The sequence below is a fragment of the Diadema setosum genome, chromosome 9 (assembly GCF_964275005.1).
Source record: "Diadema setosum chromosome 9, eeDiaSeto1, whole genome shotgun sequence".
NCBI lineage: Eukaryota > Metazoa > Echinodermata > Echinoidea > Diadematoida > Diadematidae > Diadema > Diadema setosum.
The window spans coordinates 11,291,308-11,306,813 of NC_092693.1; the positions used below are offsets into that span (position 1 = coordinate 11,291,308).

Consider the following 15,506-nt stretch of genomic DNA (forward strand, 5'->3'; position numbering starts at 1 on the left):
AAGCTGTCGTTTCAAATGAATAACATAGAAAAGAATGCAAGCAGTAACGGCAGCAACATACTGACCAAAATGATATACACGTATTCTCGCAGTGTAACGTCACGCAGTAATTACAAATCAGGGAATCAGTAATATTCATAATCATTGACAAAAATCAATATGCTCGTCTTCTTTGGAAATGATGAATGAAACGGAGAATGTTAACGCAGAAAAAAAGCAAGAAATACTTACATATGGCAACACAGTGTCACCGAAGGTTTCCTGTTGGTGTGTTATCCACGTTTATCACTGTTTTTGTCCCTGCACAAAATTTGTAATCACGAACACATAATCATTCCCGCTGCATCGATAGTGTTGCGAAGAGTTTTGTGGATAGCGATACTTCGTATACCATTTTGCGTTCGGTAAAGTTGCTACTCTGACTAAATATCAGACAGTGCACGAGAAGCTGTATGCCGCAGCTCATGGCGGAAATTGGATTATGTTGGCTAAATTCGTTCCTTGCGGACCGCAGAGTCACTCCCCTCTTTCTATTTGGTGCGATTGATAAACGTTCCGCTGATTTTGGGCCCTTTGTTCTTTCATTAGTATCATGCAAGTATAATTAAAGCAAATATACTTGTGGGGATGTATGCTATATTTTTGATTATGTTTTCTTTTGTTGTTGTTGTCGTCGTCGTTGATGTTGTTTTTGTTATTGTTGCTGTTGTTGCAATGATCCCAGATCCAACAGCAATTCTGAAATTGTATTTGTAGATTTGTCGCTAAAGCATGTAAATGGTCGTAGATTTCATTCCTTGATATTCATCACCGGTAGTTTATCCCCGCTTGTGTACTCGTGCGCAGGCTGCTTTCCCCCTTCCTTAATTTTCGTCATCATTTCAAAGTACATGGGTCTGTTTTGAATGCGTATTGGCCAAATATAGTCACGTGGTTTGAATTCATAAATTATTTTCCTCCGAATCGGGTGCAATGTGAGGATACCTGCAGTCTTTAACCTCACAAGGAAAATTGCATCAATTTTGCTCGTAAGAAAAAAGAAAGAAAAAAGACGCAAACTCTATCAAAGGGCGCCATGAATTATTGATTTGTCATTGTGATGATATGAGCTAGACTTGACACCCTTGACAATTTCGTAGAAGATGAAGACAAGCTTGAACACTTTTGGGGCATTGTTTTCTTCAAATTATTACAAAAGTTTTATATGCAATGCAACTGAATTGGAGTAGGGGCCCTATTTCTTTCTTCTTCTTTTTCTTCTTTTTTTCGCAACATGACTACTCATAATATTTTAACACACATAATGTAACCAAGTTCTCTGCGAGAGTTTTTTCTTTGTTTCCAGAGTATTGTTTTCAGAAACATGCTACTGGTAAGTTACATATTAAAACACACCATCAAATTTTGATAAACCCATCACTTATCGCATGACAAAGGCCGGGTGTGTTCAGTGTAAGCTACGTCACTGACTGTACGTGGAACTATACACCAATTCGATGATGCAGCGGGTCAACAGAGTATATTCTGACATTGAATTTATTGGCTCCTGGTACATCCTTGCCATTATGGGCCGAGATCATTTGTCTATGAATCGAGTTTGATATTATTATGGACTCATGGTGATTCAGAGGGGCCCCCTAAAAAGCTGGATTGACATATTAAATTTATTTATGGCCTACCTGGCAACGATCCCCGTCTGCCCCTTGGTTACCATGGCAATCCGGTCCGTTAATATACGATGAACCCTAGAAAAGGTAAGAGCTATAATTTCTCTGTGTCGGTTAGCCTTTATAATTGGTCAAACCATTTCCTGGTGTCAGCAAGTAAATTATAACGTCAAACATCAAACTGCATTACGCGTTCAAGTTCGAAATTTGTCACAAATCTTGATATATATAAATGTACAACGTAATTACGAAGATTATATTAGGCGTTATCAGTGTATTTCTGTATTTCATCGAAGGTTTTTAGTGCTTCTTATGAAAAACAAAAACAAAAACAATCCGCACTATTATGTACATAATAGGTGCGTACATCCCCCTCCTTTTCTCTCATCCATTATTCTACCGATCACTAAATTCGTTAATCCATCACATCCCATCCGCTGCAAAGTGTTATTCTTTTTTAAACCCAGCACAACCACTTCCTCTTGCTTAACGTGTCGACTTGGAAATAATACTAGTGTATCATCTCCCCGCAAGGTTCTTAAATCAAAGTTCTCTTGGAAGCTCCACGTTGGGACAACATTCAGTATGAGTTAAAACAGTTACTACATCACTCAATCTGTTTCTACACGGCAGATGTTAAAAAGTATCTGAACTAAAAAGATAGAAATTAATTAGAAACCAGATGGTTTCTTATGCAATTCAATTCAATAGATTATTTATTTCCATAAAAATAAAATACATGATACAAAGCTGTACATGTGTCAATTTGACTTTCATCCAGTTGGGAAGGACAGTTCATTGAACGCAATATAAAGTATATGCACGAATGGTATCATAACAACAACAACAACAAGAAAATGAACAATGCACAGTTTGTCATGGTAACACAAAAGAAGAAGTAATCATAACGTGATGGAAAAGAGTGTTCCACTAGAAAGCTAACCTTGTGGGACGTGGAACACTGAAAAGAAGACAATAGAAAAGAAGACCCTCATGTAGTCTCCATTCATTTCATTTTCATTTTGTGTAACGTGTACAGTACACTGTATCCTTTGTAATGTTCATTCTGGTTTTTGTTTCATGTTTGTGATGTTAATGATATGTATCCTATATTCTTTACCTGGTCGAATAAATAATAATAATAATGATAATAAATAAACCGTAAGATGTATTTGTGTTAAATTCATCTATGTACCATTGTATACTGGTCAATATGATGCTCATATACAAACATGTACCTGTTTTAGAATGCAAATAAAGTTTATTGTGATATTACAATATTATGGCACAGACACTGTTCATCAATTCATACGTCCTGTGCTCGCAAATCATTGACAGTACTCACATAAATTTGTATTTGCCCAGAATTTATTTCAAAAAGAAAAATAAGCGGGGTAGTCCGGTTGAGACCCGTTGGCAAGAGGGAAGATCTTTGCAATAAGATGAACATTTTATACGATGTGGAATGAGGATTACGTTTTTCAAAGTGCAAACACTAATTTGCACTAGACACAATTAACACTGGAAAACAATCCAATTGACGCACAAATAGGGCCTACGCAGGTTATAGGCCCTACAGATTATCAAAATTACAGTGAAGCAAAAATTCGAAATTAAGTGAAAGACATGAAAAAGAAATAATTATGCCAGGAAAACGCAGAATAATGAACAAACAAAGTACTTGATGGCAAAACTAATTAAATTTGTATTTGTTAATATGACATATTTGCAATGAAAGCTGCAGAAAAATGTTAAGAAAATAAAACTTTTATTATAACTTCAAGTAAAAAATATTCCCTGCCATGTAACAAATTAAGTAGGGCCTATATCACTGGAAATGTTTTACTTTGCTCTATATTGATAATGGACTTACTTACTTACGTATTGAGATCAAAATGATGTGCTAAAAAACAAACATGAAGAGCAACTACATACTTTTTTTATGTATTTTAACTTTTACGTGTTTTGTGCAATGTATTATCTTCAGCTAATGATTCTGTTTGACTTCTTCACAGGACGTGAGAGCGTCACATTCCAGTCCGTCTCGAAAATAGTTTGTCGCCATCTCGTGCTGAATTTGTGTTATCAATTTCGCTTGTACCCTGGGCAGTTGTCACTCCATGCAATGACATACGGTGCAGGTCAACACTGCAGAGTAGGCTCGCGAAGTATGGCGTATGCTATGTATGGCGAGCTGAAAGACCAAAACCGTACGACCGCTGTATGTGTGTACTATGTATACCACTGATAAGAGTTCAGTGGTGTAAATGCACTCGTTCGTTCGGTGTTTCGCATCGATGGGGCGGTCTTGTGTATAGTGCAGTGTATAGGTAGAATCGGGACCGAGGGAGGGAACCTTTTGATTCCACAGCCCTAATTCTACACCCTATTCACTCGACTGGTGTCTTCAAACCTACTGAAAAATCGTGGCACTCTCATGATTTTGACAAGGTTGTCTGTATGCCGCTATTGTCGTTGGGGCCGTGATTTGCATTACTACGTGGTAAAAACTTACTTGTGTGAATGAATGAATGATGGATTAGCCTTTGATTGTGTCCACGTTAGAGAGCTAGCATCCAGCCCAGGCACAGGTGTTATCATGTTATTGGAGTAACGTGAGTAAACAGTGGCTCATTGTAGAGAAACATGTAGGTAGATCTAAGATATCAACACCTTTTTACAAAACTAAATTCAATTTTATTCCCTGGAAGAGGAGCATCTGTGTATTTTGCCCAGGTTTGGTTGCTGACAGACTGTTGAAAATGGCTCAGTGCTCGCTCAGTGCGAGAGAGTTCATTCAGAACACATTTGGACCAACCGTTGCTGTGGTTTGTAGCCATGATGCTGAAGTCCTTGCTCAGAAGAACAACTTGTCCTTTGTGGAAATGCTGCGGCCATTTTGCCGACTAACTTCAGAAGGTAAGCAAAAGGTTTAAAGGTGGTGATCGGATGAAGATCCGAAACCCTAGAGAACTTAGAAGAATGATATCCCATGTTAACAGTAAGTTTACACAAATATAAATGTCCCTTCAAAATGCCAGAAATCCTTACACCCAAAGAAATCTTTTAAAGCCCGTTTGCTAATTAACTTCAGAAGGTAAGCAGAAGGTTCGAAGGTGGTGCTGATCGATATTAAGCTCCGAAACTGTAGCTGTAAGGAATGAGACAGTCGATATCCCAATTCCCATGATTTAAACAGTGCACAAATGTCCCTCTGCCAGAAGTCCTTACCTGTTATTGTGTTTATACTTGACATTGTAAAGCCATTAATTGTTAATCATGTCTCTTTGGGTTGTTGGTTTTTTTTTTTTTTTGTACATGGTACGGAATTCTAGCTGGGCTTAACACTAACCAAGTTATAATGTAACAGTGAGGCAAATTTGTTTTTTTCTAGTTCTACATTGTCATTTAATTTATATATTTCTTTTTCTCGGAACTTCTCGGACACAGGTCTACTAGAATGTCTGTAGAGACCGTTTAGATACAATCTGTGACACATTGGTTTAATACACTTTTTAGTTTTATGCACAGCACAGCTGTGGTCAATGTCATGGCACATTCAATTTCCAAGCACAAGCTCATAATTTAGATCTTGCTGATGATGTATTGGGGGGGGGGGATGCTCCATTTATCCTTTACACACTTTTTTTTTCCTAGTAGTAGTAACATGATTTCAAAGCAAACCAAAGTTGCCTCTTGCTCTTTGGATGCACTATGCTCCAGTCCTTGTAATTGTCTTACAATGCGCAAGTCCTAATTTGCATCATCTTGTATTGAATTACTTGCATAATATATGGCATATACAGTACCCCTTGATCGTAGCACTTTGCTCTGAATTACAAAACGGTGACTGAATAGCATATTATGAACGGCTACTCAAAGTCAGAAAAAATGGCCCCTTTCCAAATTTGTGAGAGATGTGTAAAGTTTTAAAGTTGATAGCAGGGCTAAAGAGGGCAGAAAAAAATATGCAAAAATTGTATCAACTTCCTGTTTTCTTCTCGCCGCTTCCCGTTCATGTGCAGCACACATTCGAGATCCAGCGGGACAGTCCCACTCTATCCACAACCTGTGCCTGATCATTCAGGAGATGAACACCCAGCCGCCATCTGCAGCCATCCACAAGAAGTTGTGCCATGACGCTGTCCAGAACTCTCAGCTACCCCTTTCCGAGGGACAAAGCAGTGTGCTGTCGGTGGGATCATATGATCTTCAAATTAGCGGTGGGTACCCTGTCAATCTTAAGATGGATGTTTGTACTGCAGGTACCTTTGAAAGTTGCCCCATCTGGCAAGGCTTTAAAGGCAGCTTGCTGAGATTTTACAAGCCATTTGTTTGTTTTATGTCAGTATTTACTTTGCTGGGGCTGGGAATTTCACCTTAGCAGTGAGAAGGTGCTGCTTCTCTTTCCTCTTTTTGAAGAACCACTTGCGTATATCGGGTTGCTTTTCAGGGAGAATTCCCGAGGAAACACTAGACGTAGCATTGCATGAAGTCTTGTATGGAATCAATGAAGTCGGTAGTAGGCTACTTGGAAAGATCATCTTGGCCCCATGAATTTGATGCCTTTAGTTGAATGCTTGGAATCATGATATTGGTTAACAGTTTTATTTTTTGTGCATGAATATCGTCGCTGGGGCAACAAGACCTCTTATCTACAAAATGTCAAATGTTCAGGAGAACAAAAAAAAAACAAAAAAACCAAAAACAAAAACAAAAACATGGCAGCCAAAGCACTGCATCAAATGGGAGAACCTTTCCTTTGACATGCCATGGTGGCTTTGTATTTGGGGTAAGACAGCTAGGATTTGGACAGGACATCACTTAACTGATAATCTGACCATTAATCCAAAAAGTAGTTTTCACCAAAATTTCAGATACAAGGTCTTGTCGCCCCAGCGACGATATGTTATTTCACATTGTCTTCAGGTAGAAGAAATAATCCCTCCATTACTTCATTCTAGTTTTCTTATCAAGGGTCACTAACTGATACTGAGGCAATGGAAGGTAACCCTTTAGAACAAGAAAACCTGTTCTGGTGTTTCATGAGAGAAAGAAATCTTCATTCTGCCACTCTTAATACTTACTGGGACTCTTTTATTTGCCAGTCTCAAGGAATACGTGGTATGTGTGATAGAAAAGTTATCATTAAAGGTACTGTATTTGCTCCGTTATAGCTCACCTGAGCCAAAGGCTCAAGTGAAATCTTGTAATCACTCTTTGTCCATCATGTGTCGTCCGGCGTCTGGCGTGTGTCGTGCCTAAATATTTTTATCTTCTACTTGAAAACCCCATGACTGATGTTCACCAAACTTTGTAGGTAGCATGCCTAGGGGGATACAGTTTGTAGGATCTCAATTTGTTCGAATGGGCATCCTGCCCCACCTGTTGGGGGGGGGGGACACCAAGTGGGCCCAAACCCCCCAAATTCAGGGATCTTTTACTAAAAATCTTGTTTTCTAGAACTAGAAGTGATAGAGCTATAAAGTTAACTATCTACTTTGAGTTAGTACATTGATGACTGTAGTTGCAAGTTTGTTCATAGCGGAATCAGGGGTGCCCCCCCTCCTTGGCACCCACGGGATGGGAAGGGGAGGGGTCCAAACGCAGGCCTAACCTGTGCATTTTCGTCTTCTTCTTGAAAACAATGTGATGGATTTTCACCAAACTTGGCAGGTAGCATTCCTATAGGGATAGGATCTCAATTTGTTCAAGTGGGCACCGTGCTCCCTGTGGGGGCCCCAGGGAGCCAAAACCTCCCAAATTATTCAAAATATTCTTCTCCAGAATCAGAAGTGATAGAGCTTTAAAGGGACTGTACAGTACTGGTTGAGGTAGGGATTCATGTTTTAAACATTCCTAAGTAAGATAATGAAAAGCCTTTCATGAATATGAAAGAGCATGTAATTTTAAGAAGGATTCAACGTTTATTTGATGAAAATTGATTTTCAAACGGCTGAGATATCCAAAAAAGTGCTAATAATAAAAGGCGATCAGAACTGTACACACCCTTTAAGTCTTTTTCTTTTTTAACTGCATAGTCAAACTTTCTAAAAACAATGCATTTGGCAGATATTTTTTTAGCAGTGTGATGGAATATATGCAAATGGACACCATGCCCCCAGCTCTCAAATAAAGCTGCCCCTCCCCTTCCGCCCCCCCCCCCCCCCCCCCCCCGAGTTTGCTATGTCCTCGGGTAAGAGTCTGCATGGATGTGTAGAAAGTGAACTGGCGATACTGACGTGAGCGTGAGACCTTCAGACTATGACCCTGTTTACAGTGGGCAAAAGGCAGGCCTTCATTTTGATGAAAACGCCTGAGGTCTGCCTTTTGTTGATGTAAACGCAAGCGGACCCAAATGAGTGGCCACACCCACTCAGCTGTACTTTAGAAATCGCTTGGGGAAAAAATACATTTACGTTGTATGAAGAGCACCACAGTTCACTATGATGAAAAGAACAACATGCAAAGAAGAATTCACTTGCCTGGTGCCACTCGACAAGCCAGTGTAAACGCACAAAAACGTAGGCCATCCTGCCACTGTAACGGGGGTCAAAAGGGGTCAAAAGAACATGTTGTGTTTTTCCCTTATTTATTGCTAAAACCCCAGTGGAGTTGGAAAAGCAGAACATTATAGAGAGCAGGGTTTCTCACTCTAAGGAAATCCAGTTAATAACCTAAAAATACCAGTCAAGTTTGAACATGGGTGAAGTCTGACAAGGTCAAAGGTCAAAGGGTCAATGAACTTGCCCTGATAAATCATTGTGCTCACCGTATTGTGATGTACTCTCGATAACATTCCACAGATTTGAGATATATGACCACAAAACTCACACTGTACACTAGTAACCTAAAGATGCCAGTCAAATTTAATGGGTGAAGTCTGACAAGTTCAAAGGTCAAATGGTCACTGAACTGTACCTCATAAGCAATGCACACACATTATTGTAGTGTACTCGAATAACTTTCCACAGCTTTGATCTATGACCACCAACTTCACACCACAGGTACATTGTACATCACCTAAAGATGCTGCTTAAGTTTGAATATTAGTGAATTCTGAGTCAGAGTCAGAGATTCTGGTCAGAGGTCAGAAGGTCAATGAATTTTACCACATACATGTACAGCAATACGCACTGCACTCTATAGTATTTTTGTGTTCTCTCAATAATTTCCCACAGCTTTGAGCTACAGTGGTGTATGACTATCAAATTCACACCACAGGTGAATGTACATCACCTGAAGATGCTGGCCAAGTTTGAATATTAGTGAATTCTGACAAGGTCAAAGGTCAAAATGTCAATGAACTTTTCCTTTTAAGCACCATATATTGTGTGCTCTCAATAACTTTCCACAGCTTTGAGCTTTCACCACAAAACTTACACCACAGGTACGTCACCTGCAGATGCCAGTCAAGTATGAATATTGGTTAAGTTGGACAAGGTCAGAAGTCAAAGTCTATTCAATGAACTTACATTGAAAAACACCAATCACAAATTTGGGCTATACAATATGCGGGGAGACATCACTTGGCGTTTGCTGTGTTTTGAGAAAATATTCTCATGTTACATGTAGTATTCCTGGTGTTCATGCACTCACTAATGTGAATTGATTAATGCAATGTATACAATTGTAGTTGTATTACTAGTATTGATACATGTATGTCTGACAGATTTGAAGGAGAGTCCAGAAAGAATGCATCTAAGGCTTACCACCCTAAATAAGAGCACACACACAGTTTCTATTTGGAATAAAAAATAATTAACTGTCGCAATATTTTTTACAGGTATGCAAAGTGTAACAAGAAATATGATCAGTATGATGCCGGAAAAAAAAAAAAAGTACAGAGATGGGTCACATTGCAGGTTCAAGTGCAGACAGTATAGTTTATGTACATTCTTAAATGAATTTTGGCCTTATTTACATCTCATGTATTAACTTTATCAAATGATATGAAAGATCCGCTTGCAAACAAAAATATACTGTATCAATCATAAATCAATTCTTTCCATACTGTCTCATTACCACCCATGAGTTTAAGACTCTACACTATTATGCTTGATAACATACATGCACTGTATAACATGTATTTCAAGTGGTAGCTAAAATACAAGAAAATTCAGCCACCAGCTTCAGAAAATGTTGTAGATGGATATGTACAGTGTCTATAAGGAAGCCGCAAACATTGTAACTTCTTTTTGTGACCAAGGGAACAGTATTTTGGGACACTCAGTTGTGAATTTGTACAACTACTGTACATGTATTCAATCATGACATGCAAACCATTTGTCATGTGACCAAGGTGTTAATTTTGAGGTTCCCATGAGATTCTACACTAAACATGACTGACGTATACTTGCATTAAAGTTGTCGTGACTTCGTTGATTACAAATTGTACACCTCCGTGCAAGTAAAAAAAAAAAGTATAATATGGCTGATCTCTTGAATAGATCTCTTGATCTCTTGAAACTTTGAATAAACTTGAAACTTGAAACTTGAAACTTGAAACTCTTACATTGATATCACACAAATTTCATGCTTTAGCTACACAACTTTCTTTAGGGTAAATCTCCGATAACTTGCTGCATGTGATGTACAGAATGTACTTGGTACAATGTACATTGCAGCTCTGTGTTGATGTGTACATGATTGTATAGAAGTAAACTTCCATTGTATAACCCTTTATGCAGGAAGAAAAATCATAATCTACATTGGGTTGTATGCCCATATATGCAAACTGTATAATATGATATTCTATGTCAGAAATATGAGAAGAATGATGTTAAGACATTAAAACAAACAAACGTCCAAGTGTTTGCAATGTACATACTTCTACGTTCTATTTATAATGTAGTAATAGTTGCAGACACTGTGCCGGGTATACACTTTGTAGTAGGACAAGCATCAGATGAAATCTTTGATCAAATGATAATTAAGGTAAAGGTCAAAGACCGACGTAAATATTCACACTTCATTGTTCACAAAATAACTGATGAAGCATTTGATATGCTTTCAAGTAATGACTTGATTACATGTATGAAGGGGCAAATGTAATGGAGTTGACTGTTAAATGCATGCAGTAAAGATCATATTCTAAATTTGGTGATTTACTAGTATATGTACACTGTAATACTGTATGCAATGACAAAAGATGAGTGCTTTTTGTATACTCTTTCATCTGATGGGAAGTTGATGGTCATTGTTGTATAACAATGCAATGGCTGTGTATGTAAAAGGGTTTTCATTAGCAGCCAGTAAACTATAGTCTCTTGCTTTAACGCAATATGGGATCTAGATTCAGACTTGATACAATATGGCATACTGAGGCATGTCAGTTGACATTACGATGTTAATTATCATGATGCCTCCAGTATGATTATCAGTCTTGTCTCCTTGTATTTCATTTCCATGCATGTTTGAGATTTGCATTCCCAGGACTGTGTGTCAACTGATGCTAATTACAGCAAGTTTGATGAAGACAAATGAGATGAATGTGCATGAATTGTTAATTTGAAAGAGAATATTTGCAACATACCATGTATTTTTTTTATTCCTTTCTTTGTATATGAATATGCTTTCTATAGGGTCTCCTATACCAGTTTGAAAGCTACAAGGGTGAAGAATATTTTTAAACAGAAAACCTGACTATTCAACTCTCAGTCCTGATTGATATGCATATTTACAAAGATTATTATAGAAATCTTTTATTTACTTCAGCTATGTAAATTTATGTTAATAATATGAACTTGCTGTAGTGTAATACAGTCACAGGTTACATACAGTGTACTGTAGGAAGTAACAATTGTGCATATTCTGTGTTTAATCCATTCTTGCAGCATCGACCCCCTGGTATGAGGCGTATCGAGAGAGTGTCCTGCAGAGTATGGCGACGTCGGACCATGAATTCATCAGACACTTTGTGGCATGTATCCTCTTTGCAAATTTGTAGTATGCAAGAAGCCATGAATAGAAACCAGGGAAATGGCTTTTTGAATGCTTATGTCAAGAGAAGTTGAGGTGCATTGTGTGAAATGTGTGCTACCTGTCCAGCTTCACTGACCCATACGTTTACAGCTTGGTTGGTTTGTTGTTTAAATGGTTTTATATTGAGCTAGTCATTGTTGTGGCTGAAGGGCTGAACTTTTATTTTACTTTTTTTTTACACATTTATACAAAGTATACACAGCAAGTGGATTGTTACATAAATTTATCAATTTTTGAAATGGCAAGTTGAAATTTAGAGAGCATCTTTCCCCTTCTTTTTTCTTTTCTTGGGAGGGAAAGGAAAGGAATATCCAACAGCTTTTATGCCACTGAGGATGCTAGACACATGAATCAGTGCATGTCCATGCATGAAATCTGTAGATTTGAAAGGAGTTAACGAATGGCTACTATAAATTTTCTGGAGTGCATTAATATCTAGAGTACATGTACAGTTGTATGTGGTGTCTAAACCCTGTTCAGGCCTCTTGCATGACTGCACATTCTGATAAGATTTACAGTTGTACCGTATGCATGACTATGGGTGACTCTTGTCATTTATTAGTTGGACCAATCATGCTGAATTCATGTCTGGTTTATTCAGGTCTCTTGCGTGACATGCTTTCTTTTCATGCAAATCAAGAGTATGGGTGTCATGATAGTAAAGTTGGACCAATCCAAATAGATTTATATGTCAAAGATTCTTGCAGGCTGGTTTTAAAACAGCGTTACTTTCCTAGTGAAAATTGAATGGAGCTTTTTGAACACATTATGATACATCTATGTGTACATACTGTATATCCATTGACAACCATTGTCTTTATGATACCAAAAAAAAAAAAGCCTTAACAAAACAAATGCATTATCGAACAATCAAAGAAATTTCCTCCATTTCTTGTTCACACATACACGTACAGTGTATGTCATAACATTAAGCATCCCAGCTCGATGAACTTCATACAGTGTAACATTTGACGGTTTGTAGCAAATTTGTATTGGATGTAGTAGCAACCTAATGAAGGGTATGTACGCATATTCTATATACCAACTGAATGAAATACATTTTGGATGTAGTACTGTGTTGCTGTATCCAGTGACCAGATTATGATATTTTTTTTTCAAGGTGTATAAGAGAAATAATACATCATGAATATGAGAGTGAATGTATGATACTCAGTACATTTGTTTTTATTTTTTTGTGTATTTGTTTATTTGTTTGTTTTACCTGCACGGCCTGAAAAATTCCCTCATATACTTTATATGTAGCATAACTGTAGAGAGGGAAATGATCTTTGACCTTTCAGTGCATTGATTAAGAGATAAATGCCACAGAAATTATGCAAATGAACAAACATTCTTATCTCCTTGTTTGTAGATTATTATTATTATTATTATTATTATTATTATTATTATTATTATTATTATTATTATTATTATTATCATTATTATTATTATTATCCCCCCCCCCCACACACACACACACACATAGTGTGAAGGGGGTATATAGGAATCACCGTGATGTTGGTTGGGCGGGTGGTCGGTTGGTTGGTCGGTCTGTTGCAAAATCTTGCGTCGTGAACTCCTCCTACAGTTTTGAAGCAATTTAAATGAAACTTAGGGTAAATGATGATATTGAGATATAGATGTGCAAGACATGTTTTTTTTTTTGTGTTTGTCGGACAATGCGTTGCCATGGTAACCATAATTTTACCAAAACCTTGTGGATTGAATAACTTCCATAGTATTTGAGCAATCAATTTCAAAATTGGTGTCTATGATGATCAATAGGTGTAGTTACGCAAGACACTCTTTGTGTTTGTACTTGACAAAGCGTTGCCATGGTAACCACATGTTTTCTTCGAAATCTTGTGGAGTGAACAACTTCCACAGTTTTGAAGCAATTGAAATCAAATTTGGTAGGCATTATGGCCTTGAGGTATAGATGTAGAACACATAATTTTTGTGTTTGTCACACAGACCGTTGCCATGGTAACCACAATTTTCCCAAAACCTTGCAGATCGAATAACTTTTCCATCATTCAAGCAATTAAAGTCAAATTTAGTATGTATCATGATCTAGAAGTGTAGTTTTGTAAGGCACCAATGTGTTAGTTTAAGGAAAATTTGTTGCCATGGTAACCACTCATTTTTGTATCAAAATAAACCATTCAAGCTATGAAGGTAAAATTTGGTGTGTACAGTACTGTACTGTACTGTATGATGGTCTTTAAGTGTAGTGATGCTGGGGGAAAGCATGTTTCCATTTGCTGTAAGTTTTATACTCAGTCAGTGTCAACTCTGTAATTGTACAATAAACTAAAATTATTCTGTTTCCAATTCAACAAGTGCACAAACTTGGTATTAACGTCATTGCCCTCATGACATCACATATTAATCACCTTCAGTGATGATTCTAGTTATTGTTGTTATTATTATTATTTTACAGAGAGATTTTCTTATCTATTAAAACTATGAGTATTTTCTGAGAAGAGTTAACAAAACTACGGTATATTTGGATGGTCATTCATGACACAAAATATAAGTAAGCATTAAAGTAAGTATCAGTCACAATGTGCCAGTGCAACAATCCAGAGGATTTAAAATGGCTTTTTTGTCTGGGAGGAAAATACAGTGAGGGAATACTGAAGTTAGCTGTATGTATAATCATGATTTTGTTATTAAATTTCAAATTGCGCACAATTGAATCCGCTGGATAACATGCCATCGTGACCTTGAATTCTCAGCAGGTTGTCCTGAATCTCTCACAGTTAAATGAGTCATGATTCATGTAGTTCTCTACTGCCACAGTGCAATCAGTGCAGATTGTGGTCACACACACATACAAAATAAATAAACACAAAAAAGACACGAAACAAGAAAAAGGAGAAAACGCAAACAAAAGATCCTTCCTTAACCAGATTTTCATTTGGCCAGGCATGTTGGTGGTGTCGACAGGGCACGCCGACCCCATGGACCAGTTTGCCAAGCTGTCCCAGCAGCAGCACCACCTGCAGCACTCGTCCAACACCACCCACCCCAAGTGGCTCTGCCCCAACATTTTCAAGTACTATGTTCTCCTGCACGACAACTCAGAGGGGGAGGAGGAGAAGTGAGTGGCAGGACCTGTAAAATGGCAGTCTCATGTAGATATTATTCAAACTATACTATATTTCCCATTAGCAATGCTACATTGTAACTAAGTTGTACTCTGATGAGCAGTTTGTTTGTTGCACACATCCATGGTTGCTGAACTTTGTGTGGCACAGAGTTTTAATGATCAAGAAAATTTATGCATACCGAAGTCTCCCTCATCATGGTCTTAATAGCATAATCACTTTGCCAGATTATAGTCGGTGCACATTTACGTACAGTGTAATATTATATTTTCCTTTCAGATATGACATCTGATTCTAGTTGATCATCACTTTGGTTTCTAGCATGTGATGGCTTCTCTTGGTCCTGTGCACTAAAATATGACCTGTCTGAAATGAGTTATACATGTAGGTGTACTGATTACTCTGTGATGTACATTGTACATTATGATGTAATTTTTTTGTTTTGTTTTGTTTTGTTTGCTTGGTATGATAAAAGTAAGAAGTGTTTGATTTGTGTTTTAAATTCGAGGGCTGATGCAATATACCAGAGTATGAAATCAACATATGGCAGTCACGCGTGCCATCTACTGCGCATCAACTCACGAGCGAAGACCACTGTGGATGCGACGTCGATGGCCTCGGAGCAGATGTGTATGCCCGATCCGTGGAGCCAGTACCTGAACAAAGTTAATCAGCAGGTGCAGTGTACAAGATGTGGCCTTTGTTTTCCACAACTTCGTGACGATCCATCGTGTTTCTAATT

At 37.8% G+C, this 15,506-nt stretch overlaps 1 protein-coding gene across 1 annotated transcript in view; it reads left to right on the forward strand.

Annotated features, from left to right (window-relative positions):
- The first annotated feature begins 4,010 nt into the window (after positions 1–4,010).
- Positions 4,011–15,506, forward strand: part of LOC140232842 (trafficking protein particle complex subunit 8-like) — a 39,929-nt gene continuing 28,433 nt past the window's right edge. The window contains exons 1-5 of the mRNA XM_072312956.1: positions 4,011–4,586; positions 5,693–5,890; positions 11,504–11,593; positions 14,583–14,757; positions 15,273–15,441. Of these exons, the coding sequence (XP_072169057.1) occupies positions 4,430–4,586; positions 5,693–5,890; positions 11,504–11,593; positions 14,583–14,757; positions 15,273–15,441 (789 nt within the window). The 5' untranslated portion in view covers positions 4,011–4,429. The remainder of the gene's footprint in view (positions 4,587–5,692; positions 5,891–11,503; positions 11,594–14,582; positions 14,758–15,272; positions 15,442–15,506) is intronic.